The 27,816-nt window shown below is 55.5% G+C and overlaps 2 protein-coding genes across 7 annotated transcripts in view; one reads left to right on the forward strand and one right to left on the reverse strand.

Annotated features, from left to right (window-relative positions):
* Window positions 1-302: 302 nt before the first annotated feature.
* TELO2 (telomere maintenance 2) lies at window positions 303-19,038 on the forward strand. 4 transcript variants are annotated; one of them, XM_031447480.2, is made up of 22 exons: window positions 303-652; window positions 1,150-1,285; window positions 1,377-1,712; window positions 2,221-2,498; window positions 4,664-4,732; window positions 4,941-5,088; window positions 6,376-6,478; window positions 6,661-6,729; window positions 6,908-7,049; window positions 7,128-7,264; window positions 7,758-7,837; window positions 8,044-8,145; window positions 8,272-8,360; window positions 8,503-8,594; window positions 8,784-8,900; window positions 9,009-9,080; window positions 10,476-10,640; window positions 11,082-11,173; window positions 11,795-11,894; window positions 12,066-12,130; window positions 12,358-12,473; window positions 13,307-19,038. In XM_031447480.2, the coding sequence occupies exons 2-22, from the start codon at window positions 1,272-1,274 to the stop codon at window positions 13,411-13,413; spliced, it is 2,493 nt and encodes an 830-aa protein (XP_031303340.1). In that variant the 5' UTR covers window positions 303-652; window positions 1,150-1,271; the 3' UTR covers window positions 13,414-19,038. The 4 variants fall into 4 exon arrangements, with proteins under 4 accessions (XP_031303340.1, XP_031303341.1, XP_031303343.1 ...); XM_031447481.2 differs by having other exon boundaries at window positions 303-552; XM_031447483.2 differs by lacking the exon at window positions 1,150-1,285.
* IFT140 (intraflagellar transport 140) overlaps window positions 13,941-27,816 on the reverse strand; it is a 69,506-nt gene continuing 55,630 nt past the window's right edge. For all 3 annotated transcript variants that reach the window (XM_031447479.2, XM_064478309.1, XM_010992635.3), the window contains 12 exons: window positions 26,979-27,156; window positions 26,179-26,369; window positions 25,665-25,760; window positions 25,289-25,421; window positions 25,070-25,213; window positions 24,470-24,598; window positions 24,167-24,349; window positions 21,395-21,601; window positions 21,036-21,248; window positions 20,799-20,965; window positions 19,679-19,820; window positions 13,941-14,632 (listed from right to left, as the gene is read on the reverse strand). In XM_031447479.2, coding sequence (XP_031303339.1) covers window positions 14,429-14,632; window positions 19,679-19,820; window positions 20,799-20,965; window positions 21,036-21,248; window positions 21,395-21,601; window positions 24,167-24,349; window positions 24,470-24,598; window positions 25,070-25,213; window positions 25,289-25,421; window positions 25,665-25,760; window positions 26,179-26,369; window positions 26,979-27,156 — 1,987 coding nt within the window. In that variant the 3' untranslated portion in view covers window positions 13,941-14,428. The remainder of the gene's footprint in view (window positions 14,633-19,678; window positions 19,821-20,798; window positions 20,966-21,035; window positions 21,249-21,394; window positions 21,602-24,166; window positions 24,350-24,469; window positions 24,599-25,069; window positions 25,214-25,288; window positions 25,422-25,664; window positions 25,761-26,178; window positions 26,370-26,978; window positions 27,157-27,816) is intronic.

A 27,816-nucleotide genomic window follows, 5' to 3' on the forward strand; every position in this document is an offset into this window, starting at 1 on the left:
AGGCCCGAGGAAAGCGGGACTCTGCCTCTGTGCGGGCGGCAAGACAGCACATGTGGTCGGTGCTCAGTAGGTGTTTGTGGATGCGAGCACGCGTGGGTTACGGATAGAATTGGGGCTTGCTAGCGGAGGGAGGGCGGGAGGAGATCACTGCAGGAAGACGTCCACGGAGGTAGAGAGAGGGAAGGCAGGATTGCGCCTCTAGAAAGCCGAGGAACTGGGCCCCCAACCAGGTGGGGCGCAGCCCCGCCTATCATAAACCACACCCACGCGAGGCCGGCTCCTGCGCAGGCGCAGATGCTGCCGCCCGTCCCGCTCCTCTTCCGGCTCGCAGATTCCTCACGAACAGCAGGCGGGGAACTGGCGCCTCTGGCTCAAAAAATTCAGCAGCGGCTCTGCCCAGGTCCAGGAAACTCCTGCTCTGCAGCCGCGTGCGTTGGGCCGGGAACCGAGGGCGGAGCTGGGCCGCAGAGGCCGTGGCGAATCGGTGACCGATCGGCATTGGCGGAGCTGGCGAGGCCCGAGAGCGCCCCGGCGACTCAGTGGACCCGACGGGTGCGCGCTTCCCGGAGACCCCTGCCCACCCTCAGGCTCCCTCTCGTCCCTCGAGGCCCCCTGCCCACCACCACGGGGCCCCCTCCCGCCACGCCGCTAGGTGGGCTCCACGTACACGCTGGGGAGCGGGCGTGGGGACAGGCGCTCTCTAAACGGTCTGCACACCCCTAAAGGGACCTGGCTGAACGGGGAGGGCCAGGCTCGTGGGGACCCTTCTTGGGCCCCTAATGCAGCTGTCTTTAGTGGCAGGGTGCACAGGTGACAGACAGGTGCCTACTTAATGGCACTGGTTCCTGCAGGGGTGCCCGACCCAAAGTAAATACTACCAGCAGATAGTTTTGGTTTCCGGGAAGGACGGGAGCTTGTCAAGGTGAACCACAGATGGATGCATCAGGGAGTTAGAAGTGCTGGTGGGTCTTCCTACCTCAGCACCACTGACATTTGGGTTTGGATAATCTTTGGGGCCTGTCCTGCGTACATGGGATGTTTATGGGCATTCCTGGCCTCTACTGAGGCACTAGGGGCAAGGTAGCACCCCTGGTTTTGACATCTAAAGATGTCTCCAGACTCTGACACATGGTTGCCCTATTGCTGAAGGCACCATGGAGAGCCTCAAGCCATGAAATGGCTCTTGGTGAAACAGCGACGGATGCTGCCTGGAGGGAACACTGCTGGGTGACAGCAGGGGTGAGGAGGAATGGGGTCCCAGGAAGCTTAATATGAAGTCAAGAGGGTATGTAAAAAATACTTCCTTATCCAAGTCTGAGCCCCACATGGGTGATGGTGGACTTGGACTTCTCACGTGCCTTTACCGTGAACTCCAGGATGGATCCCGTGCTCTCCACTGTCCGGCTCACTGTCCGGGAGGCTGTTCACACCCTTTCATCGTCTGAGGATGGGGGCTGCATCTTCTCCACTCTGGGATCCCTGAAGCGGTATCTTGGTGAAACGGAGAACCCAGCCCTCCCTGAGGAGCAGGAGGAGTTTGCCAGGATCCACTTTTCCACGTTTCTCAGATGCCTTGTCGGCAAACTGAGCCCGGATTGGCTGGAGCTGCTGCCTGATGGCCAGTTGGAGGAGCTGTGGGCCAGCTTCTTCCTGGAGGGCCCAGCTGATCAAGCCTTCCTGGTGCTGATGGAGGCCATCGAGGGTGCTGCCAGGTGAGTGGGGCTTGTAACATCTGAAGGATTTCAAATCAGCAGGTTCTCCAAATTCTGTGAGAATTCTGCATCCTGAAAAGTGAGAGTAAAACTGTTGCCCAGCAGAGCACTGAATTAAAACTGGGATGTGTTCATTTCTGGGATGGGAAGGCTCTAGCCCTCTGTCTTGCCGTGTCAGCAGCTAAGCCAATGGGTCAGCTCTGGGCTTAGGTGGGACAGGTAGGCAGTAGGCATGGCCATCTTCCTGGGTCCTTTTCACTGTGTGTCTCCCAGCTCTGCTGTGAGGCACTGCAGCAAACGCACTCAGCATCAGGGCACACTGTGGTCCTTCCAGGAATGCTGTCGTTTTGAAGCTGGGTTTTCAGGAGTTGCTGTGATAAAGACCAAGTACTGCATGGAAACCAGTGTGGAGCAGGACAGGAGGGTGGTGTGTCCAGTAATTCCAAGGTGGGGAAGCTGCATTGAGCCCACTGTTAAGTGTGGCTATTTGCATCTGCTCCTGGTTCAGCCCCAGCTTCCGTCTGATGAAGATGGCACGGCTGCTGGCCCGGTTCCTGAGCGCAGGCAGGATGGCCGCTGTGATGGAGGGGCAATGTCGACAGCAGACGGAGCCGGCCTTCTCGCTGCTCCAGGAGACACTCCTTAGCAAGGTGGTGGGCTTACCTGATCACCTGGGCAACCGCCTGCAGCGGGAGAACCTGGCTGGATTCTTCCCTCAAAACTACTTCCCTCTGCTCGGTGAGGAGCTCCTGCAGGCCCTGCACGTGGTCGTGGAGTCTCTCCGAGGTGAGGCCCTTTCTTCCAGCCATCTCCTCCCGCCTCCCACCGTCCCTCTCTGGCCTCTCCAGCCTCCGTGGACTTTGAAGTTTCTGGGTGGTGCCGTTGGTGGGTCAGACATTGTCTCCTGTGTGGGGTGGCAGCAATCCACCTGTGAAGTTTTGTTCACTTCTCGGCTGCCTTGGAGGTGAGGCTGACCTCTGACTGCAGGGGGCAGTTCTGGGTTGGACGTCCGGTGAAGCCCAGGTGGAGCTGCTCATTGCCTGGCCTCACTCAACATAAGGGAACATCCATGATCTGGAAACCAGAGAGCTCTTACTGTGCAGAGGGTCTGTCTGAGGGGGCTGCTGGCCATGGTTCCTGTCTCCTTGTCGGTGTGGGTCTGTCCCATGGCCATCGTGGGTGGAGGAACTCCGTTCTCTGGCATCTGGAGGCAGCACTGGGGGCCGACTCTGAGGATGCTTTCAGCACCTGGGGACACTGAGAGTGGTTTCCCGCCCACCCTCTCGGCTAATTACAGTCTTTGGAGCATCTTAAACATGCCTTCCCCCGTGTGTTCCATGAGCAGGGAGAAGTCTGGGGGCCGTGGCAGCCCACGTGGAAATGGGAGTTAGGTGGTGACCTCTGGCAGTCAGGCTGGCTGAGCTGTCACCTTTCCCCGCAGTGTAGGCCCACGCACATCTGAGAGACACCCCTGGCTCCTCTGCCTCTTGACGCCCAGGAGGAGCCTGATCCCCCTATTCCTGTGCTGCCCCCACCCTGGCCCAAGCCTGGATTCTCACCACAGCCTCCCAAACAGAGCAGCTGTGTGGTGCTGTTAAAAATAAGGCATGCCGTGTTTCTCTCTGCTCAGAACCTTCTTGTAACTCTGCTCCTACCTCCTAGCTCTGACGTGTTCCTGCTTGGGGCCCATGGTGCTCCAGGCTCCAGTGCCACTTCTCAAGGCCATCTTCCTGGTCCCCCTGTATAGCGTGGCAGCTGCTGGCTCTTCCTTTCCCTGGACTGACCATCCACTAAGGCCCCGCCCTGTTGTCTGGCTTCTCCCCCGGAGTGAGCTTCAGACTGGGCTTGTCTGCCCCTAGCACAGCTGACCCAGTGCTCAGAGTAGTGGCCAACTTGGGCTGGGTTGTTGAGATAGATGGACCTAAGGGTTGTGTCTTTGGACCTGGAGCCATACCCACGTCACGAGCCTTCTCTGCCCTCAAGGATGTGGGTTGTGAGGGTTCAAGTACCCACGCTTCCCATCTGGTTAAGTGCATGGGCTTCGTTCCCCTCAGAGAACTTGGCCAACATGCTCTTCTCTTTGGGTCTCCCTGGGAGACTGGGAATGGTGGCTGAAGCCTGTGTTCTCATCCAGGTTCCTGGCCGGAATGAGTGGAGGGGTCTCAGGAACCTCATGCAGCTGAGCTGCCGCCCTAGGAGATGGCCAGGCGGCCCTTGGTGAGGGGACATGGCTGTGTGGTCTGTGTAGCCCCCTTGTGCCTGCACACCCTCTGCTCCCACCAGTCATGTCCCCAGAGCGTCACTATCGTGGGTGAGGGAATCACAGTGGGGTGAGGCATGTGCCCATGTTTCTCCAGCTGGAGGGTGCAGACTGGGTTCCTGCCGGGTTGCCCAGCCTCCTGCTCTGGCTGGGAGAGAGCGCCAGGGTATTTGAATGGGTCTGGAACACGTCTCCTGCGCTCTATAAGTGGCTGCATTGAATTCTTTGCAGGACCCCAAACACCCATCTTTAGACTGCAGATACTGCATTTTCATCATGTGTGGGTCCTGCCTGTCTCCTGGTCGGTCTCATCATCCTGGCTTTTCTGGGCCAGCTGCTGCTACCAGCCCCCTCCTTGTACCAGCATCCTCAGTTCCTCCCTGTGGGCGGCTCGGAGCCCCCACCTGCCCTGCATAGCTGACTGCCTGGGCCAGGCTCACCTCCTCTCTGGTACCCTGACAGTCGTCCCCACTTCGTAGGACTGTTGTGACCATTAAGCATGGGAACATAAGGCTTTTTAAGTGGTTATCTTCATTGGCTCTCGGAGTTAGGAACAGCGCTGGTAAGGTTGGAATTGGACTGAACGAGCTGGCATCTTTACAAGGCTGAATCTGTCTACCCAGGAGCAAGGTCTGTCCCCACTTGATCAGGTGCGTGTTGATGGCCTTATTGCCGCTCCTTCCTGTTGCAGGTGGCTTGGACTGCTCCGTCTCCTTCCTGTCTCAGGTCCTGGGAAAAGCCTGTGTCCATGGGAGACAGAGTGAGTGTTCCTGTCTTGGGAGAACTTCCTGTTGGCTGTCCTGGAGGGGGGGCAGTGTGGGTGCCCTGGGGGGAGATTGCTGCGGTCCCCTCGCCTGGGCCTGGTCCTGGTGAGCCGATACTGGCTGTCCTGGGTCCCTGTGTGGGGACTGCAGTCATTGTCCACCCGACGGGCCCCGGGCTCAGGACTCCCACTTGCTTCCCCACAGAGGAGCTCCTGGGTGTGCTGGTGCCCCGGCTGACAGCGCTCACCCAGGGCAGCTGCCTCTGGCAGCGGGTCTGCTGGCGCCTGGTGGAGCGCGTGCCCGACCGGGCCATGGAGGCTGTACTGACAGGGCTGGTGGAAGCTGCCTCGGGGTAAGAAGCAAGGCATCCTTCCTGCTGCAGACACTTCTCTCCCAGGAGGGCGGGTGCTGGGGACCCAGATGATGCTTTATTTGCCTGTCTGCATGGGGTCAGCACTCGCGGGGCATGAGTGGTGGCCCCTTGGAAAGGTGGCCGGTCCTTTCTTAGAGTTTGGCTGTGCAAATGCCCATGCTTCCTCACTGCTGACAGGGTTGGCCATCCTGGTCCTGCACAGCCAGGCCGGTCCTTTCCGCCCTCTGCCGGGGCTGCAGTGCCTTCTGTGCACATGTCTGCCTTTGTCTCTGTGCTCACGGAGGTCTGCAGGAAAGGCAGTGCTGGGTTGTCTCGGTGGTCATCCATGTGCCTCCAGATGGTCTCCCAGCCTGAGGGACCTGTTTCTCTGCCAAGGATGTTTCCTCTGTGTTTGACTCTGCATTTCTTTGATTCTGGCTGAGGGTGTGTGTCTTGAAGTTATTGTGAACCATCTGATCATGTTGTTTTACTTGCCTGTGTGTTGGGTTCTCATGAGCAGAGGCACCTTAACACCGGCTCTCCCGGCCGTGCACGGGTCTGTGGCTTTTCACAGGCATCTTGACGGCTACACGAGCCTTCCACACCGTGGGTGCCTGAGTAGGGTTTAGCCTTCTCTGTCTCCTAGGGCTGCCGTGCTCCCTGCCCCGGGGCTGTAGGTCAGCTTGTATGGGTCTTTCTCCTTGACTTTTTCAGTTTTCTTGATTTTTTCTTTTTCTTTGAGTCTTCATGTCTTTGTGTAGAATCTTGAGGGACAAGGGAGGGGAAATGCAGCCCCACTTTCTCTGTGCTGGCTGGAGAGCGTGTCGGGCTCTCACTCGCTGAAGGAAGCAGGGGTCTCTTAGTCCTGATCTGGCTCTGCATACTAAGGCCTGTGGGCCGAATGTGGCCCTCCCCCTGTTTTTAGAAGTAAAGTTTTATTGACAAAACAGCCATGTTCGGTCCCGTATGTATCTGCCTGTGGCTGATCCTGACTACAGCGTCTCTGCAGAACCTGATGGCCCATAAACTTCGAATCTTTGCTTTCTGGCCCTTTGTGGGAGAGCTGGCTGCCCTGCTCTAGATGGAGCATTTCACCTGGACTCTGTCAGGGTAGGGCAGGGGCTCCCTGATTCCTGCGTTTACTAGGAGGAAGGAGAGTCAGAACTGACTCAGAGCTGAAGCGCCTGCCTGGCTCCCCGGTGGTGCATGCGGAGCCCGGGGTCCAGCGCAGATCTGTCAGGACTTGGAGCTCATGCTTTTCCCTCTTGCCCCGGCTGTGCCCTGCAGGCCTGAAGTCCTGTCGTGGCTTTTGGGGAACCTGGTGATGAAGAGTAAGAAGGCCCAGTTTGTGATGACCCAGAAGCTCCTGTTCCTACAGTACCGCTACACGGTGAGGGTGCCGGTTGCCCCAGGTCCAAGGGAGATGACTGTGACAGGTGGGGCTGGGGCAGTGCTTGGTTGCCCTGGAAACATCGCTGTCCTTCAGCCCAGACACATTCCCACTCCTGGGCTCCCTGGCTGGGTGCACCATGTCTGCCTGGCAGACTGACAGGACGCCTGGCTCTGTCGCAGACACCCGTGCTGCGGAGCCTGCTAGGGTACCTGGCCATGGACAGCCAGCGGCGCCCGCTCCTCATACAGGTAAGGAACCTTCAGTCCCTGCGGTGTCCTGGGACCACCTTGTGGCAGGAATCAGAGGAGAGAGGTTCCTGCCTGGGAGGGAGGGCGCTGGCTGGAGCCTCCCTGGGGCTGGTGAGGACAGTGGCACTGAGGCCCATGGGGAGGCAGGTGGGCTGTCTGACTGGCTGCAGCCCTCCAGGCATTGAAGGAGCTCCTGGAGACGTGGGGCAGCAGCAGTGCCATCCGCCGCGCACCCCTGGCACAGCAGCACTACATCAGCAAGGCCATCCTCGTGTGCCTGGCGCATCTGGGGGAGGCAGAGCTCCAGGACTGCCGGGACGGTGAGCAGGCGGGATGGGCGCCCCATCCCCATCCATGATGCCCCCTGGCACTCAGCCTGTGCACGTTGGCGCCTCCAGAGTTGCTGGCCAGCCTGATGGCGGGAGTGCAGAGTCATCTGGATAGCAGCCTGCCCGCTGTGCGCCGCCTGGGAATGATCGTGGCTGAGGTGGCCAGTGCCCAGATCCACCCCGAGGGGCCTCCCCTGAGGTTCCAGGTGAGCAAGGGCTGCGCTGGCTGTGCCCTCCCTAAGCTACCATCACTTCTGCCCCGATGCAACCCGCTTTCCTGGATCCAGGCCTGTGGCGCATCTGTGTGTTGGCCCTGGCCACCTTGCTGAGGCCAGCTGGGTGGGGAGGCCTGGCCCCTCAACTCCTGCCCAGCACGTGACCCCGGATGGATTCCCTACAGTGTTTAGAAGCATTTTCTCTAGACAAACTCTCAGGCCACTCCTCTGTCTGCTGAGCCCTCTGGGACATCCTTGGAGACGATGCCACATCTGCTGTGTCTCCAGGGTATTCCTAGCTCCCTCAGGTGGCCCCTCCAGCCTTTAGCCCCCCAGTGCCACCCTCTGCGGAGGGGGACACTTTGACAGTTGCTCTTGAAAGGCCACTGGCTGCCAGAAGCTGTGATGGGGGAGCCTTGGAGGGGCCTGGCGGTGCTGCTCCAGTTGCTCCCGTCCCAGCCCTCTTCCCTCGTCTGTGTCACAGTATGAAGAGGATGAATTGACCCGTGAGCTCCTGGCCTTGGCCACCCCACAGCCTGCGGCTGACAGCCCCTCGGAGGCAGGGTGAGGGTCTCCGTGCCCCCTGGTCCCCACCTGGAGCTCTGGGCATGGTTGGCTGGCTCCTGCACACCTGTTACTCCTATCTTATTGTCACTGAGACAGAAGCTAAGACGAGGGTGGGGGTGGAGAGAACATTTCCTGAGGAAGCTTGGGTTCTGGGACCAGAAACTACTGGGGTGGCCCTGAAGGGTCCGTCTTTGTCCCCAAAGCCCGCCTGTTGCTCCAGTCACCGCAGAGACCACTAACGAGGAGATGGTGAGCAGCGGTGGCCCCCAGGCTCAGCCAGAGGGCTCCGACTCTGAGCTGGACAGGTAGGGGGCAGCCCCACAGGTTGAGCACGAGGGCGCTGGTGGGACCTGACTCTGGTTGGGAGCCAACTGGCTCCCTCTGCTCTCTGGGCGACCCGTGAGTCCCGCGTGGCTGTGCTTCTTCCTCAGCGACGACGAGTTTGTCCCCTACGACATGTCGGGGGACACAGAGCTGAGGAGCAGCAAGGCACCTGTGTACGTGCGGGACTGCGTGGAAGGTGCGCCCTCCTCAAGGCCTGGGAGGCTGGCCCAGGGTGGGAACTGTCCTGTCCCATTTCTGCCTTCTGCCCAGTGCCCAGACCCTGGCCACCTGCTCTGCCTCACGCGGGCGCTGATGGAGGCCATCTGGGTTCTGCGCAGCTCTGACCACGTCCGAGAACTGGGAGCGCTGGGAGGCAACCCTGCGGGCCCTTGAGGGGCTGATCTTCAGGAGCCCAGCTGCCACTCAGGAGGTGAACGAGTGGGGGCCGGGCTGTTAGGGTCACGGGAGGTGGGCATCTTGGTGTGGACGTGTCCCGGCAGGTCTGGCTCGCGTGTGCCTTGGTGGCAGGGCCTCTGCCTTGGTGGGAGGTGGAGGGTGCAGAGGCCCCGGCTCTCCGAGATGAGTGCCTTCCGTTGTGTACCCTGATCCCTGTGTGTAGGTGAGCGTGGAGCTGGCCAAGGTGCTACTGCACCTGGAGGAGAAGACGGGCGTGGCAGGATTCGAGGCGCTGCGCCAGAGAGCCCTGGTGGCCGTCACAGTCACAGACCCGGTGCGGGTGAGTCCCTGTGGCTGTGTGGTGTGCATTGTGCCCCCAGGTAGTGCCTACACTGGGGCCCTGCCTCTGGGTTGTGGCCTACAGTGGCCTCTTGTCTGCCTGGTGTAGGTGGCAGAGTACCTGACCACACAGTTCTACGCCCTCAACTACAGCCTTCGGCAGCGCATGGACATTCTAGATGTAAGTGCAATGGACCTCTGTCCCATTTGTCGCAAGGTGCCCCAACGCAGGGTGAGGGGCGGCCTGGCACAGAGACCCTGGCTGGGGAGCAGATGTTGACCAGAATCTACATGGATGAGACCATAGACCATCCCTGAGTTCCCTGATACCAGATCTGAGAGGCTGGGACTGGTGTCTGATGTTTTCTTGACAGTGTGTGGGCTTCCGTGGCTGCGTTCTTTGTTCTAAATATTAAGCAACAGTTTTACTGGGATGTAATGCACATACCATAAAATTCTGTTTTAAAATAAGTAAAATGTGGTATGTTCATACAGTGGAATATTAGTTGGCCTTAAAAAGGAAGGAAATTCTGACATAGGCTACTGTGGATGAACTTTGAGGACATTACACTCAGTGAAATAAGCCAGACACAAAAAGACAAATATTCTATGATTCCGCTTATATGAGACCCCTAGTGCTGTCAGATTCACAGAGACAGAATGTGGAAGGGTTGGGGTGGGGAGAGTCAGTGTTTAGTGGGGACAGAGTTTCAGTTTGGAAAGAAGAGAAAGTTCTAGAGATGGCAGTGGTGGTGGCACAATAGTGTGAATGTACTTAATGCCATTGAGCTGTACACTTAACAATGGTTAGGATGGTGAACGTCATGGCATGCGTTTCATCACAGTTAAACAGAGATAGACTACGCTAGAGAGAAGTTCAGCATCTCCACGTTAACGGTGCAGGGGCATCTGGTGCATTCCCGATGTTGTGTGACCATCTCATGTGCCTACTTTCAGGACAGCTTGCATCACCCTCAAAAGACAGGCCTGTGGAGGAGGGTAGAGCTCAGTGGTAGAACACGTGCCTAGCATGCATGAGGTCCTGGGTTCAATCGCCAGTGCCTCCATTAAAAAAGCAAGCAAATAAATAAACCTAACTACCCTCTCCCTCCCTAAAAAGAAGCCCCATGACACTCATTCCCTGGCCCCCAGCCCTGCAGCCACTTGTCTGCTCTCTGGATTTGCCTGTCCTGGGTGCTTCCTAGAAAGGAGGTCCCATGTATGGCGTCTGGGACTGGGCCCGTCCACGTGTGGCCTGGGCCAGAGCTTCCTTCCCCCTTTCCCGTGAGGATTGGATGGGCTTTGGGCAGAGAGGTGCCCTGGCCAAGGGGATGGAAGGCTCTGGCTTGTCAGCAAGGAGCGTGTTCACCTTTCCCTTCTGTCCCCCAACAAAGCGAAGTGAGCCTGAGGACTTGGAACTGACTTTCCATGGGGTTCCCAGAGGCTTCCCCACGCAGACCGCCAAGGCTGCTGGTGCCAAGGGAGCTTCTACAGCACCTGCTTCACCTGGAAGTAGGGAATATGTCATCCCTCCCCAGTGTGACTGTGGCTGCCCCAGGTCTTTCCTCTCCTCTAGGTCCTGACTCTGGCTGCCCAGGAGCTGTCCCGGCCTGGGCGCCGCCAGAAGCCTCCCCAGCGGGGCCCCCCAGGTCCCGGCCCCCAGCCCGGCAGCCCCGCCACCCCCGCCTGGCAAGCAGTGGTGGAGGAGCGCATCAGAAGCAAGACCCGGCGGGTCTCCAAGGTAGGCTGGGGCCTGGGCGGGACCTCTGGGCGCTGTCTGCACCAAGGGGGCACCCATGCTAGTGTCCTGTGAAGGGAGAGTTTTTGGTACAAGTGAGTGATGTGACTGACTCAGACAGAAGTGGTTTTAAACCATGAATACACGTGTGGGTGTGAAAACAGCCCCAAGAATCTTACATTAGCAAGGACTGGCCTGGCGTGTGCAGGGTCATCAGGGTTTGTCTAGGCCAGGGCTAAATTTGCTCCACGGGATGTCCGGCCACGTCTGGAGACATTCTCGTTTCTCACTTGGGGGTGGGTGCTGCCGGCCTCCCCTGCCGTACAGGGCTGTCCCTCCAGGAGAGCATGTGGCCTGTGTCCCTGGCATGAGTCCTCTGGGGGAGGGGCTGTGCTCTGTGCCCTGTGCCCAGTGTGGCACCTAGTGACCCTGTGTCTTTGGCAGGGGTCTGCGGGGCAGGGACCAGCTGCTGACCCCAACAAATTCAACTCAGTTGCTGGCTACTTCTTCTTCCCCCTCATCCAGCTTTTCGACAGGTGAGTGACTTTTCTGGAGGCCTGTAATTTGGGGAATAGGAGCCCTGGACACCTGTGGGAAGGAGGGTTCCCAGGGTGGGGCTAAGGTGTGGTTTGGGGAGCAGAGGGGCCAGGACCTCTGCTGTGGTCTTAAATTAAGTGACATGAGGGCATTAGGTGTCAGGGTCTCCATCTCAGATGCCGGGTTCATGGTGGGGCCAAGGCAGAGCCTCACTCTGGTGCCTTGAGGTGGCACACACCCTGCTGCCCCTCACTCCGTCCTCATCCAGCCGCAACCTGAGCAGAGTATAGACATGCTCTGCTGCTGCTTACATGGGGTATGAGGCTCGGGATGGTGAGGAGGGCCTGGCCTGGAGCCCTTCCCAGCAGAGGCAGGGCTGGGGCTGCGCCTTTGCTGCAGTGGCCCTGCAGGAGGCGGCCCTGCGCCCTCACCCAGGCCTGCGCTTGCAAAGTGGCCGGGCATCTGTCCAACACCTTCTCCTTCTGGGTCTGGATGCCCTGTGGGGACAGGCAGTAAGGAGGGGCATCCAGGGGCTTGGGGTGTCCCTTGGTGGCCCAGGAGGTTGGGGAACTGGCCTTGGGGTGCCTGGCCTGCACCATTCACTGGGTTCTGTGTTGTAGACCTCTAGTGACCTTCGACCTTTTGGGAGATGACCAGTTGGTTCTTGGGAGACTGGTGCACACCTTAGGGGCCCTGATGTACCTGTCCGTGAACACCATGGTAAGCTGGGACACGGCATGTGACAGCCCCATCTCGCGTGGAGTCTGCGCCATGGTTCTGTCCCCACTGTGAGCCTCACCTTGGGACAGGAGTCTTTGGACCCAAGGATGGGGTCCGAGGCAGGGACTGCTGGGTTCTAGCACCCCTGCCCACTGGCTTCTGCCCTTTTAGGTGGCTGTGCCCATGGGCAAGGCCCTGCTGGAGTTCGTGTGGGCCCTTCGTTTCCATGGTGACATGTGAGTGGCTGCAGGGCTGAGGACACTGGGGAGGGGATGTCTGAGTCCTGCTGGGAAGTAGACAATGGGAGGTTGGTGGCGGCTCCCAGGTGTGGCCAGGACACAGCTTGGAAGGGGACCAAGCTGGGGCTGAGTGTGCTCTTGTGGCCGGTGGGGTTTCCCTGACCTGGGAGAGAGGGTGCCGAGTTGGGGCCCCGCTGGGCTCAGCCCTCCCACCGTCTTGGCAGCTACGTGCGCCAGGGCTTGCTGTCTGCCGTCTCCTCCGTACTTCTCAGCGTCCCAGCCGAGCGACTGCTGGCAGACCTGCCAGACGAGCTGCTGGAAGCCCAGTCTTGGCTGGCAGGTGAGCACTGGGCCTGCGCTGCGGTAGTGAGGTGGCAGGAGGCTGGTGCAGCCTGGAGGGTCCCGGTGTCCGTCAGCTCATGGAGCAGCACAGGGCTGTCCCAGCCCAGGGTGAGCGTCGCTCTCCATCTGCACACTGAGTGTCCCCCAGCATGGGGATGGGGACGGGGACACAGCTGCTGTCGGGTCACTTTGAGGAGTCCTGCAGGGGCCCTGAGAGAAGGTGCTGTAGTATGAGAGATGATGTCTGTATCATTCTAGAAAATTCCATGACCTCAGAAATGTTACAGGTGTCACACAGCGAGCACAGTGACCCCCACTAGATGATTGGCATTTTGCTACAGTCCGACTGCTGCCCCTCTCCTACATTCTCTTTAAAAAGCCTCCTGTGCTGCTATGACCCCCACCTGTAGGCACTTGCATGGCACCGTCAGAGCCACCACACCCGCGCCTACTCTCGGGGCTCCTGACTCAGCTGCAGCCGCACTCGAAGGCCTGCTGGCTCTGGGGGCCTTTCTCTCCATTTCTGCCAACCCTGCCCATCAAGGCCGCCCAGGAGCCTCCCACATTGGTGGTTTGCAGGCCCATCCGTGAGGGCGTCTCTGATCACGGCCAGCGCTCCGTGTCAGGATGGCTCAGGGCCGTGTGCCATGGGTGTGGGTGCCTCCCCAGGCCGGGGCTCCCAGCCCCAGGGGGTAGGGAGCCTTCTGCTGGTGTCTGCGGGGGTTCAGAGGCCGCTGGGGCTCCTTCAGGAGCCTTAGATGAAGGACAGCTGAGGGGCTGGACCACTGGGCGCTGCGTGACACTGCCTGCATGTTGTCCTGTCTTTGGCAGACGTGGCCCAGAAGGACCCGGACGAGGACTGCAGGACGCTGGCAATTAAGGCGCTGCTGCTCCTGGAGAAGCTCAGAGACAAGCTCCTCCCACCCCCGCCTCCTTAGTCACAGGAGGGGAGGCCCCACCTAGTGCCTGAGGCTCAGCCACTGTCCCCAGGGCCTCTGGGCTCTGCCCCCCAGCTGGTGGGACCCCAGGAGAGACTCCAGGAGAGCCGCTGTGGAGTAGGGAGGAGGAGCTGCAGTTCAGCCCAACGCATCCGCCTCCAGACTGGTAGAGCTGGGGGCTGCTGGGCCGGGGGCTTCTTGGCGAGCGCCCCCAGCCCCTTTCCTCCCCTCAAGGCAGGTGACTTTAAAAACAGCGGAAAAGAGGCGGGAGGGTATAGCTCAAATGGTAGCATGCACGCCTAGCGTGCAGGAGGTCCTGGGTTCAATCTCCAGTACCTCCACTGAAAAAAAACTAGCAATAAACAGACCTAGCGACCCCCACCACACACACAAAAAACAGCAGAAAAGGGAGAATAAAGGAAGTGCAGAAGCTCTTTGTGGTTCTCACTCCTGCGGGGACCCTGGTGCCCAGACAGGCCCTCCGAAAGGGGAGGCACAAAAATGGGGGCAGGAAGGGGACACAGACCTTTGAGAAAACAGGCTTTATTTGGAGAATATCGGCAGCTAGTGGACAGCGCAGGGGGTGGGAGAGTGAGCATCCCTAGTCACGATGAAGCCCCGACAGCCCCTCACAGTGGGAGCTGGCGACACGGCCTGGCCCTGTGGTCAGACACGCTGCCAGGCAGCCCACGTGGATGCTGGGATGAGCGGCGGAGAACACATTGATGTCCTTAGTTCATGAAGCTCTGGAAGTTTCTCAGGCTTCATGATCTGCACTCTGGGAAATGTAACGGGAAAAATGAATCAACTTCAACAAAAACCTGCAGGGGCCAGAGTCACAGAGGTGGTGGCTTAGAGACACATCCCCGCTCTCCTCGGCAGGCCAGCGTGTCTTCCACAGCTCTGCCCATGGACTTGGACACTGCAGAAACTTCTTTAAACAAGAAAGTCAGGTTCTTGCTCCTGGGATGGCGGGGAGGTGCCAGAAGAGCTCCGGCAGCAGCAGGCTGAGCCCTCAGGGACCGTTCACCTCCTCCGTCACCTCCTCGTCCATCTCCCTGTGGTCCTCCATGCTGTGGTGGCGGGTCCTTGCGGGCACAGCGCGCGTCAGAGGGATGCCCAGGCCCTGATGCACGGCGTCCACGGTCTGCTGGCTCACATAGTACGACATGTTGGCGGAAGGAAGTTTCCTTCGCATCTCCTCCAGGTACTTGTAGGCCTGGGTAGCACAGAATAGCTGTTACCGGTTAGCGCCCAGTGAGAACTGAGGGCCCAGCCCTAGGGTCAGAGGAGAGCCGGTCCCTGCTTCTCCAGTGAGGAGTGGAGGGATGCCCTGGGTGAAGGGATTGAGGTGACTTCCCAGCCTTTCCTAGGCATGGCAGTGTCTGAGCACCATGCTGCTGAGGCTCTAAGAGTCATTGTTGTGGGCTGTGATCAGCACTACTCCTGAGCAGGTCCAGCCAGCTTCCCTGGAAAGTCCTGTGGGCGGCTGGTGTACAAGGACCCTGTGTGTGGGAGGGAGCCACGCTCCTGGTAGGATCTGCCCACTCTGGATGCACACAGGGAGAACCTAAGGGAAGGAAGGATTCATGTCTTCCATGTTTCATTCACTCATTCACTCTGGGGTGTGTGCTTATTGGCCCGGAGGGAGGCAGCAACATATAAATGGTTTGTCCTGTTTGTTTTGACTAGGCATCAAATTTACCGCAGTTAATTGGGCCTGTGATTAGTGAGTCTCGTGTGCGTGGTCCTTGGTCTGGCTGGTGAGCTATAGGATTGTCAGTGGTTTTCCTGTGGGACTTGCTCAGGTCCCAGCAGTGGGAGTGTGTGGGAGAGTGTGAGCGCTACACAGCAGCTCAGGAGTGGAGGCAAGACAGGTGTGTGCACACTGGCCACACCTGTTACACCTGCCCTCCCCATGGAGGGCCATGGACAAGCATGGGGGGAAGCAGGGCCACGTGTGGCATCTAGGGCTTAACCTTACCAAGGTACACCGTGTCAGTTCAGAATGCACTGTGAGCTTGCAGAGTGCAGGAGCTCTCAAGCTACCTGGGAGGACACATCCAGGCGCCAAGAGGCTTCCGTAGGTGTTTGCCAAGTGCCAGCTGTGAGCGGGCACTGCTGGGCACCCAAGACATGAGTACAGGGAAGACTTGAGGCCAGGCAGGGTCGGGGCTAGAGGGAGGTGGTTGTGCAGCTTGGGGCTCAGGGTACCCTTCAGACCTGGCGCTGCACATAGACTGCTTTCTTGGGGATTCAGGGAACCGCAGTCCCCAAGGCCGGCACAGTCCACTAGCCACGTTTCTGAGGTGACCTGTCAATTCCTGTCTCATGAGCACTTGGGAAAGGAAGACAAGGGAGCCTCGGGGTCCCTCAGTCTCACCAGGAACTACCCACCAGGGATGGGCTGTGGGCAGAGCACATGCTTGTAGCAAAGTCTGGAAGATGCCCTTTGGAAAACAAAGGACAAATGCAGCTGGGTGGGGCTCTGGTGTTGGTTACAGAGAAATAAGATTGAAAAGAACAAGGAGAGAGGCTGCTGGTGAAGGCAGAGTAACTTGTATTAGACCAACCAGCCCACACAGCTGATAAACTGGGCAGAACATAAAAGGCCCTGCGAAACAGCCGTGGGCAGGCGGATCTTGGGTGAGTTTCCTGCTTGTAACTTTTGCCTCGGGGAGGCCCCAGTCAGGGCCACTAGGGGAAGTGAAAAGGCACATAGCAACCCCACACCGTTTCTGGCAGAAAGAACCAGAATCAGAACTGGATCCAGCGTAGCAGCTGGAATGAGGAAGTGTGAAGATAGTCGTAGAGCGGGAGCCCAAATTCCTGATCTCCAGTTGACCCTGCACTCTGCGCATGGTGGGGCCAGGGCAGACTCCAGGAAGCACAACTAGAGTGAGAGTACTAAGCAGAGATTCCAGCTGCTGCCCACTACTGCGGAGGGTCTAGGCTGAACAAAGATGATTGCCTAGTGAAAGGGAGGGAGGAAGAGAGAGAAAGAGAGTAAAAAAAGAAAAATAAAGAGTAATCCTATTCTCTTTGGAGGAACATAACAGAATGCAGGATCTCTAAAATGTGTTATCCACGATGCCCAAGATACAAAACAGTTGCTAGACATTAAAAGAAACAGGAAAAACTGACCTATACTCAAGAGAAAAGACAAATGATGGAGACCAACTCAACACGATCCAGATGTTTGAATTAGCAACAAAGACGTTAGAGCAGCAATTCTAACTATGCTCAAGTATATAAAGGAAAATGCAGCAGCCTAATGGAAAACAGTATGGAGATTCCTTAAAAAACTGAAAACACTTACCCTATGACCTAGCAATTCCACCCCTGGGCATATAACCGGAGGAAACTAATTTGAAAAGACACATGCACCCCAATGTTCACAGCAGCAATATTTACAGCAGCCAAGACATGGAAACAACCTAAGTCTCCATCAACAGTTGACTGGATAAAAAAGATGTGGTATATTTATACAATGGAATACTACTCAGCCATAAAAAGATTGAAATAATTCCATTTACAACAACATGGATGGACCTGAAGATGGTCATTCTAAGAGAAGTAAACCAGAAAGGAAGAAAAATACCATATGATATCACTCATGTGAAATCTAAAAAAAAGACAAATGAACTTATTTATAAAACAAAAACAGACAGACATAGAAACAAACTTGGTTACCTGGGGAAAGGAAGGGATAAATTGGGAGATCGAGATATGCAGATACTAACTACTATATATAAAATAGATGAACAACAAGTTTCTGCTGTCTAGCACAGGGAACTATATTTAATATCTTGTAATAACCTATCATGAAAAATATGAAAGTGAATATATATATATATGTGTATGTGTGAAACATCATGCTGTACAATAGGAATTGATACATTGTAAACTGACTATACTTCAATTAACATTAAAATTTAAAAAATGAAATGTTTTTAATAAGTGAACAAATAGGAAATGTTAGCAAAGAAAAAGAAGTTTAAATTCTATAACTGAAAAATCAAAGTCTAAAACGAAAAATTTGCTGGAGAGCTTAACAGCAGATATAGACAAGAAAAGTCAATATATTTGAAGATTGTTACAAGTTATATACTTCAAATAATAGGGAAAGAAGATTAATAATAATAAACAGTAATTACCAATGTTTATACACTTAATATGAAAAGGCCTAACATTTCATTGGAGGCCCAGAAAGAGAATAAGGTAGAAAAAAATATTTGAGGGGGAAATAATTACAAATTTCCCAAAAACAATCACAAAAGGAACAGACTGTTTCCAAGTTATATACCCTCATCCTGGAACAAAGCTCAACAATAAAACAGCGCACACACACACACACACACACACACACACACACACACACACACACTCTCTCTCTCTCTCTCTCCATCAATCAACAACCTAAGCCATTTACAATGTCTGGAATCAAATAAATAATTACCAGGCCTGCAAAGAAGCAGGAAAATATGAACCATAATCAAGAGAAGAATCAATCAATAGAAACAGATATGGAATTGACACAGGAGTCAAGGACTTTATAATAGCCTTATAAATACTTCATGTGCTCAGGAAGGTAGAGGAAAGAGTAAGCATGATAAAGAGAGACACGGAAGACAAAGGGAAAGGCCAGTTTAGGCTCGCGGAGGTGAAAATCATGTCACGGAGCAACACGAGCAGACGATGCAGAAGGAAGACCGGTGAACTCGAACCAATAGCAAAGCAACTGCCCCAAATGAAAAACAGAGAAAAAAATCTGGGCAAAAAGGAGAAGAGAATCAGCTGAGCTGGGGTACAATGTATACCAGTAACTGGAGTCTGGAAGGGGAGGGGAGAGAGGGGACTAAAAGGGAGCTCCCTACAGGCTGCGAGAAAACACGTCTGATGGAGGATATGTAAAGTCCACAATCAACAGTGAGGCGAAAAACACCCAGTAAGACGGTGGGAAAGGATTTGCGCATTTGCAGGAGGAGAGAGGTGCTCGCCACCGGGCAGTAGGAGGTGCATCCCAGCCACGGTAAGACACCAAAGCACACACACCTACATGTCGGCCATTGCATGTCCCCCAACACTGAGACGTTTCTGATCAGATCGGGGTGGCATTAGCAAACGTGATTTTTCTGATATGTATAATGAAATATGCTGATGTTTGCATAACTCAGTGAACCAATATTTTCCACACAACCACCATGATGTTACAGAATCGTGTGTGTAAGAGATCCAAGACCGAGCAATGGGTATTAAAATAACAAGTACAGAAAGTACAGGGATGTGGTTTTGGATTCCTCATCATGACTAACTTAAGAAACACCACCCTGTGTGTGGAGTGTCGGGGTGTCAGAGAAAGGGAGCCACAGAGCTCGGAGGAGCTGCTGGAATAGCCTCCCATTTCCACCTGCTTGTTGGTGGGGAGCTGGCCTTTCATTCTATATTTCATATTTCAATTTAAAAAAACCGATTTTAACAAATTGAATGCAGAAGCAGAAACCAAGACTTTGCCCATCCTCTTATTAAAGAGATCAGCAAAAATGTAAAATAAGGCTACTTTTCTAACTAAATTTCTTTGTTTTGGAAAATAGTTATTTTTAATGAAAATATTATCTATTTTAACATATAGTGGGTTTATTTTATTTTTAAATGGATTAACAAATCTTTCACAGATTTATTAGTTTCATTTTCTAATACACCAAATATTGGTAGATATAATCCACATAAATAAAAGCTCCTATGGTCCTCAATAACTTTCCCAGAGGAAAGGGGTCCAGAGACTGAAATGTTTGAAAACCACTCTGTTAAACTGAATTGTCAAAAACCTTTCACAAAGAAAGGACCAGGACCTGTGGGTTCCCTTAGGCATCTATCCAACATTTAAGGAAAAAGTAACACCAGTCTTACATAAACGAAAACCCAGGAGTTAGGAACCCCAAGTGTTAGCACACTGAGGAGTGAAGGGGCAGGACAGGATGTCTGTGCCTCTCAAATGGCTAAGAAAACTCCCATTTTATTTATAAAAGGGAAATTTAAAAACATATCGAATGAATAAATGTGGCAAAATGTCAACAAGTGGTGAATCTGGCGAAGGGTATACTTGGGTTCTGTTATTCTTGTACTGTCTTAGTATGAAATTATTTCAAAATAAGAAAGGCTAAAAAGTCAAAAACCAAACCAGAACCAGGGGAGGTGCCTCCCCTAGTGTGAGCTCTGGGGGGAGGGTGGGGACCCCCCCATCGCCCCAGGGAGCTGGCCTCACCATCTGCAGCTCCCCCATCTGCATGTGGCGCTCCACCAGGAAGCCGTACACATCCCCCACGCGGACAGTGCTGTCCAGGTCCGGCTCCTCCAGGAGCAGCTCGCACTGCTTGACTGACTCCTTAGGGTCCTCAGTGTACATCCTGCTGGGAGCAGAGGAAACCTGAGCCTGAACCAAGGACATGGGCTGCATGTCACAGGTCAGGGCAGGCACTCAGTGTGGAGGATGCGACTCTTGTGAAGATAATGCCCGTGAATTGCTGGTTCACAGTGCTGGTAGCACACTAGACTCTGTAGAGCAACGGTTTGTCAATTCCAGTCCCTGCCCAGGAAACAGTCTAGAGGAGACAGGGACACAGGGGGCGAGGGGTGGAGCAGGCCATGTTGCCAGGGTCGGCATGGACAAAGCCCAGGGTGGTGACACACAGCATCTGCCATGGTAAAGTGGTGTGCATGTGGGCAAGGTGGGCCCAGGAGGCCTTGTGAGCCTGCCCAGAGTAGAACTCAGTCTGGGGCTGGTGTCCAGAGTCCCTGGAGAGGGGTCTGCCCTCTGGCCCTCAGGAACCCCCCGCCCCATCCACAGACGTCCGTCCTTGGCTGCACAGGCCCTGCTGCCAATTCTCCTGCCTTCTCCCTCCTGCAGCCCAGGCTCAACAGACATTCTTGAATTTACAGGTCTGAGTGGGGAGTACGCTTTAAAAAGAGCCCCACTTTGTAAACAGTGTGCAAATATTTTTGGAACTCTTCTTTCAAAAAAGCCTGTTCTCAGATAAGGAAGTGTTTTTATTGGTTTAGGCAGGGGCTGAGCTCTGCTGCTCAAACAGAGGCTCTCAGAAACGCTGGATGATTTGCCAATATGTAGAAACTGGGGTCCTGTGCAAATTTAGATTTGTGGCTTCTCCTAGAACAGAGACGGCCTGCAGCCCGAGCCTCTGCCCCACAGTTCCCCTCGCTGGAACCACCTGCTGGAGCCCTGCACACAGCTGAGAAGGCCCAGGCCCCTCAGACACACCTTCTCCCCCTCAACCCCTCTGCCAATGCACCTGAGGGCCTGCGTGGGGAGGGTGGGGTGGGCAGACGCACCTGCGGGCCTGCGTGGGACAGGGAGGGGGCAGACGCACCTGCGGGCCTGCGTGAAGCGCTTCACCAGCGTCATCCTGCTCTGCAGCTGCGCCAGCCTGGCCTCCTGGTCCAGCGGGCTCCTGGCCTTGGCCTTGGACAAGCACTTGTAGGCCTCAGTCAGCGCCCCATGGGCTTTGTCGTAGTTCTGGTACTCGTCTATCTCCACCTGCAGGAGGAGGCATCAGGACCTGCAGGCTGGCGCCATCCCTGGGGCCCTGGGCCTGGCAGGTCAGTACCTGGGCGCAGGAATCGTAGAAGCCAGCCAGGAGGTCCAGGGCCCGGCCCTTGGTGTAGAAGCTGATAATGTTCTTCATGATCTCCGGGTCCTTCCGCCAGTCCAGGGACTGCAGGTAGTTGGCTGCCATGATGTAGATTTCCTTTTGCCTCGAGACACCCGCAAAGAACACGATTTTCTCCGTGTCCCCAGACTTGAGCAGCGCTCTCATGGCCTGGATGGAGAAAGAGCCACGCTGGCCCCCTTCCCAACACAGAGGACAGAATTCCTGCCCTGGCCTTTCAGAGCCCTGCCTGGGAGCTCACCCTTAGGGCGAAACTAGGGGTGAACAGGACGTACCCAATGGCCAGCTGCGCTCACCTTCACCCTGTCCCCGGCCTGCATGTACTTCTTGGTGGCCAGGTGGTAGTTGCCCTGGCGCATGCAGCAGGCCGCGATCTGCTCCAGTAGCTCCCGCCGCGACTCTTCAGACAGGTCCTTGCAATCCTTGGACACGGTCATCTTTTCGGCCATCTCCTCGGTGATAGTCAAGTTCTGCTCCAGGCAGAGCTGCAGGGCTTCATGATACTGGAAAGGTGCCAGAGGATCGAGAAGGGACAGTCACCTGTGGGCGGGAGGGGCCATGCCCCCCACCTCCTTGGAGGAAGCAGCCACAGCCACGTGGGGCCATGTGACTTTCTGTCCCTATTAACATTCTAGAGGCAACAAAGGAAACTCGGAGCCCAAAACAATGTTATACTTGTAGGAGGAAAGGAAACTAGAAATTAATTTTTCTCCATAATTTTTTCCTCCATAATTTTAAATTAAGGGGTTTGATTAATTAGCTATCTTAAAATTTTAAGACAAATTTTATATTCTTGACTTAAGAATATGACTTGGGAAAGAAGAGAACTATGTCTTGGAGATGATTCATCTCAGCACATAAGGACTGTGCACACCCGGCCCACAGCCAGGAGAGGGTAGACTTCTGCTGGTCCCACCCTTGTGCAAATGCCCCACACAGCAGACAGAAGGCATTGAGCCGCAGAAGACTTCGTTGTTACCTGTGTTCCTACCAACAGCCTGAGGGTATCTGTTTCCCATGACAACCTAAGCTAATTCACGAACAATGGTATCTCTCTGAGTGTTGATCTGTATTTCCCTAATTATGAATGAGACTAAGTATCTGACATTCAGGAACCATCCATACTTTTTTAAAAATAAATTATCCGTATTCTTTGTCCTTTCCTCTTGAGTTGTGGGTAGATTTCTTACTGGTTTATAAGAACTCTATACCTTTTAAGAAAATCAGCCTTTGAATAAAATAGAATTCAATTATCTTAAAAAAGGAAAATTAGCCTTTGGGAGATACAGGCAGAATATATTTTTCCCACTTTATTATTCCTCTTTGCTTTGTTTACGGTGTGTTTTCCATGTGCTATTTTCAAATTTGTATTTGGTCAAGTTGATCGGTCTTCCCTGTACGGCTGCTGGGTTTTGAGTTACACTCCTTTAACATTGTACAAGACACCTGTGGCTTCTAGTGGAACTGGGGATGCCTCCGTATGTGCTTAAATCTGACTGCCTGGAGTTTCCTTGGATGTAGGTGGTGCATAGGGTTTATCTTCGAGTTCCCCGTGTTGACCGCATTCACTGACCAGCACATCCCCACCGCTGTGAGATGCTCCTTCACCAGGTCCAACTGTGCATGTGGTTCTATCTCTGGATTTCCTAGTACTTCCCAATTCTCTGTAGGCCTGATCATGCACCAGATCCCAGTGATTATAGCTTTGATATAGTTTATGATTTGGGAGGTTTAATTACCTCTTTTTTTTTTTAAATAAATTTTATTTTTTTATTTTTATTATTTTGGCAGGGGGAGGTAATTAGGTTTTATTATTAATTTTTGGAGGAGGTACTGGGGATTGAACTTGGGACCCTGTACATGCTAAGCATGTGCTCTACCACTTGAGTAATTACCTCTTGTTAGTCTTCTTTCCAGATCTTTCCTGGGTCTTCACTGGTTTTCACTGTGACACTATAGAATCCACTTATCTTGTCAGAGGAAGCCCAGTGGTGTTTCTCCTGGGGTCAGAGTAAGTCTGAGAGTGTCTCAGGGAGGCCAGTCTGTGTGTCCGTGGGTCTTTCTAACCAAGAATTTGGTGTGTGTGTGCCATTTCATTTTTCCAAGAATTCGCGTATCACTTAGTAGTGAGAGACCAAACTGCACTCACAATTCTGGCCGCAGGAAGAAAGATCGTCCATTTTGGACAGGCTAATTCTGTATGATTTACAACTTTCTACGTCTCCATTCAGTTTCTATCAAGGGGAATTTTTCTACGTAAGAAAGATTAGTGCATATGCTCACTGGGGTGCCTACTACCAGAAAACAGCAAATGTTGGGGAGGACGTGGAGACACTGGGACACTGGTGCAATGTGGGTGGGAAAGTCAAATGGTGCCGCTGCTGTGGAAATAGTCTGTCGGGTCCTCAGGAAGTTAAGACAGAGTCACTATATGGCCCAGTGCTTCCCTCTCTGGGTAAATACCCGAAAGAATTGAAAGCGGGGTGTTGAAGAGATGTTTGCACACTCATGCTCACACTCACACTTATTCATAACAGTCAAAAGGCAGAAGCGATCCGGATGTCCATCTGTGGGTGATGGACCAGGAAGCTGTGGTCTGTATGTGCAGTCTCAAACAGCAGGGACATCCTGACACAGGCTCTACTGGGGTGAACCTGGAGGACGTGATGCTGAGTGCAAGAAGCCAGCCTCAAAAAGACAAATACAGTACGATGCCCCTTACATGTGTCCCTAGAGACATCAAACTCAGAGACAGAAATTAGGAGGGTGGGTGCCAGGGGCCAGAAAGAGTTTTAGTTTTGCAAGATAAAGAGTTCTGGAGATTAGCTGCATGAAAATGTGAATGTACTTAACATTGCTGAGCTGGGCACTTAAACTAACAGCTAGGATGGTCAGTTTTACGTGACATGTGTCTTACCACACGCACACAGAGGAAAGTATGATTCCCTGGTTGTGACTGGAAGACATTCATGCACAGGGGAGCTCACTCTCGGTGCCCCCACCCCCAGGGCAGGGGGTGCCTGGGCCCTCCTGGGGAGGTCATGACCGCAAGAGGCAGTGAGCCATACCTTCTTGGCAGCCAGCAGCAGCTCCACTGCTTTCTCATACTGACTGTGCTCCAGGAAGAAGTCGGAGCAGCGGGCCAGGAGGGCGGGGTCTGACTTTTCATCCAGGTCCTCCGCTACCAGCTGCAAGGCCGCAAACTGCTGGGTGGCGAAGGCCAGCTCCAGGGCCTCGGAGAAGTGGCCGGCCTGTGGAAAGGGGGAGGTCTGAGCAGCTCCAGAGCCTTGGGCCGAGGATGCTCAGGCCGTCCCCACCCCGTGGCCCAGCCCCTGCTGTGCCCCGAGGCCTAGGGCAGGGCTGGCCCCCACCTTGTGGTACAGCATCACTGCCCTGTCCATCTGCTCGCCCTTCTCCTCGTAGTAGCGTGCGGCCTCGATCATGTCCTCGGGGGAGCTCAGCAGGGCCACGTTCATGAGCTGGTCGTCCAGGCCGTGCTCCTGTGGGCAGGGGCTCAAGTCTGTGAATGGGGAGCTGCCACACGGCTGTGGTTTCTAACCCCTAGTTTGTGTACCAGAACTTTCAGAGGCTTCCTTCTTCTCTGTTACACAGGACACTGCGGGAACTATCGTGACCTTTGGGATTTTTCCAGAAGTGAAACCCTGGGTTGGAACATTTTTACAGAGGCAGAGTCTGCCATGTACGAGGACGTAAGCAGCCTCACTGCTCCCTCAGGAGCCTGGATTCTGGGACACATCCCCGGGACCACTCAGTGCCTCCCTAGGGAGGATGAGATGGCAGAAGGAGGGAGCAGAGAGCATGGTGACGGGCGGTGCACAGAGTGAGGCCTGAGTGGTAGAATCTAGCCAGGGCGGTAGGTGTGATGCTCTTGATATAACCCTCTAACCTAAGAGTGTGGGAACCAGTACTGAGCCCCCTTCCCCACCCAGAGACTAGGCGCCCGCCGCTACCTTGCAGAGGCGGATGGCGTTGTTGAAGGCCCGTGCGCGCGTGTAGAAGTGCACAGCCTTCCGCACGTCTTCCTGGTTCTCGTAGTGGCGGGCCAGGTGGTACGAGGCGGCCCAGTTCCCAGTCTCGCTGGCTATCTCAGCAGCCTAGGGACACCAGAGACCCGGGCATTGCAGCCTGGCTGCCCCGCCGAGCAGCCCACCTCCCCCTGGGGCTGCTACCTTCTGGATGTTGCCTTGGAAGCAGTAAACGCGGACCAGGGAGAAGTAGTCCTGAGCCAGTTCGTAGTAGCGCAGCGCGGCGTCCATCTCAGCCTGGCTCTCCAGATACTGGGCCCACCACTGCCACAGGGTCCTGCCAGGAGCCCACAGGCTCTCCTTCAGGTCCTGCTCCCGCAGGAAACGAGCCCTGGGCCCCACATGCCACCCTCAGGGTGTGCTTCACGTGACCAGCAGCCAGGAGATGTGGATGCCGGGTGGACAAGGCTGAGAGTGAGGTCCTGTAGGAAGTCCCCCCAACCTCAGCACCCTGGGGACCAGCTCTGAGGCACATGTGAGGCTCCAGAGGGAGGACCCCAAGGGGCCTGGGGCCACTCACTTGTCCTTCATCTTATTGATGTAGAGTTCCAGGGACTGCAGGTCCTCCGCCAGCATCCGGGGCACCTCGAAACGGTGGGTGTCCGACTTCTCGTAGCTGTGGGAGGAGAGAAGGAGCAGCATGCTCTCCCGTCGCAGCCCTGTGACCACCCAGGACCGAGGTGGGTAGAGCCGTGGGGAGTGGGGAGGGGGAGGGGGACATGGAGCTGCCTGCCTCCTGCCTGCGTATCTGTGGCCGTGCACGTGACCAAGACGGCTCGACCACTATCACTGCGCCGTCGGTGCTGCAGCCACGCACACACCTGGCGGACCCCAGGCCTAGAAACTCGGAGCCCAGCCAGGGCTGGGGGGCAGCCCGGTCTTCAAGGTTCTCCTAAAGCCATAGAACTGGGGCTCCCCCTAAGGCCTCCCACCAAGATGGCACCCACCCCGGAATCTTCCTCTGAGAACCTCTGCAGCCACCTCACTGGGGCAGCAATAAAAAGCAAGTGGCCCTGGGGCCACCCCTCGCTCACTAGCTGAGGGCCAGGCTGCAGTCATCGCTGGCCTCCAGGTGCTTGGCGTAGTTGTAGTAGGTGGTGCGCAGGTGCACGCGGTCGTGGAGCTCGGCGACCTCGATGGCTTTCTGCCACTGGCCAGAGGCCTGGTGTAGCCTGTTGAGGAGGTCATAGCGCCCGCATTTCTTGTATAGCTGCTCTGCATCCTCCTGAGGGGAGGAAGGATGTATGTTGGTGCCAACACTGCCCCTGAGAGTGGCTGATGGGCACCGGGACCCACTGCAGTTTGGGGGTAGGGAGGTCCGGCATCAAGCAGCCCCCGACCAAGACCTCAACACACCCCGAGACAGATACTTCAGGACCCCACATCCAGGGATGGTCAGGACAAATGCTGAGAGGTCAGGCCTCAAACATCAGCCAGAAGGGTCTGACCTCTCCCACCACCCGCCCAGCCAGGGTGTTCAGACCCTGTCAGAGCCTCAGGTTGTCTGCGCTGCTCACCCCTCAATGGCAGGGAGCTGTGTCTGGCCACTTGGCCTCTGCCTCCTGTGAGTTCCACCTGCCTCTCTGGGCCAACGGGGCTACAAGGGGCCATGAGCTCTGTGAACATGCAGGAGGCAGGGAGAGGACCTCACTCCCCATCTCCTCGTTTTGGCTTCAGCTTGTTTGAGGGGTTTTCTGTTCCCTGCAACCCCATGGCTCAGACAAGAACACACCACACACCACCCAGGGAGGCCGCCAAGCAGCATCCTGCCTACGAGGCCTGCTCTCTTTTCATCTGAGGGATGATCGGAGCACCGCCGTCTGCCTGCACTCACCAGCATGCCCAGCTGTATGGCCAGCATGGCCACTCTGGCCTCCAGCTCCGGTTCCTGCTCGGCTTCCCGCAGCGCTCGGGCTCCGCGAGCGTGGCCCATGTGCCCCAGGCACACCTTCGCAATGTCCAGCCGCTGGGTCTTCACGCACATGCGCGCCATTTTCTCCCAGACGGCCTCACTGTGGCAGGGGACATGGCAGCTCTATGAGCATCCAGCCCTGCGCCTCAGGCCTGACCAAGACTGATGGCAGACAGCTCGGGGCACCGAGTCCAGATGCACATGGTCACTAAGAAGGGGAACGTATGGGAGCCCAATGGCTTCATGGGCAAAAACAACATGGCAAACTGGGGACCACATGCCCTCCTGAGGAGACAATGAGTAAGACACGTGCTCCCGGCCCCCAGCTCCTATCAGGCTCCCTCCCTCAGCTGCAGGCCAGCTGCGTCTCCCCACAGTGGACAGGACACATCCCACTAAGACAAGAGGGCCATTTCTGCAGGGCACTAAACTGCCACTGTCTCTGTTTAATGGTCTGTTGACTCAGTGAACACTCGCTTCTCTTCACCCCCCGCCCCCCACCTCCCAGCACCTCTGTCCTAGGGCTGAGCTCCTAGTGCCTCACACGGCCAATGGGAACCTGGGTCTGGGCAGAGGATGGGGTCTGTCTGACTCCCACGCCAACTCCCACGAGGACAAACAGGACACCTGAGTGGGCCCTTGCCAGGCGCTGAATGGAGAAGAGGGTCCCAGGGAAGGGCGGCCAGAGCCAGCTGAGGTTTGGGCCTGACCACCCGCCCTCTGATGCCCCGGGCACAGGCTTGAAGGCACCAGGTTTTCC

This window comes from Camelus dromedarius, chromosome 24 (genome assembly GCF_036321535.1).
Source record: "Camelus dromedarius isolate mCamDro1 chromosome 24, mCamDro1.pat, whole genome shotgun sequence".
Lineage (NCBI taxonomy): Eukaryota > Metazoa > Chordata > Mammalia > Artiodactyla > Camelidae > Camelus > Camelus dromedarius.

Bases quoted from the DNA above. Each gene is read 5' to 3' on its own strand.
- TELO2 (XM_031447480.2), top strand. The intron at 6,479-6,660 runs GTGAGGGTGCCG...GCTCTGTCGCAG, and splicing joins TCCTACAGTACCGCTACACG to ACACCCGTGCTGCGGAGCCT. The intron at 12,131-12,357 runs GTGAGTGGCTGC...CCGTCTTGGCAG, and splicing joins CTTCGTTTCCATGGTGACAT to CTACGTGCGCCAGGGCTTGC.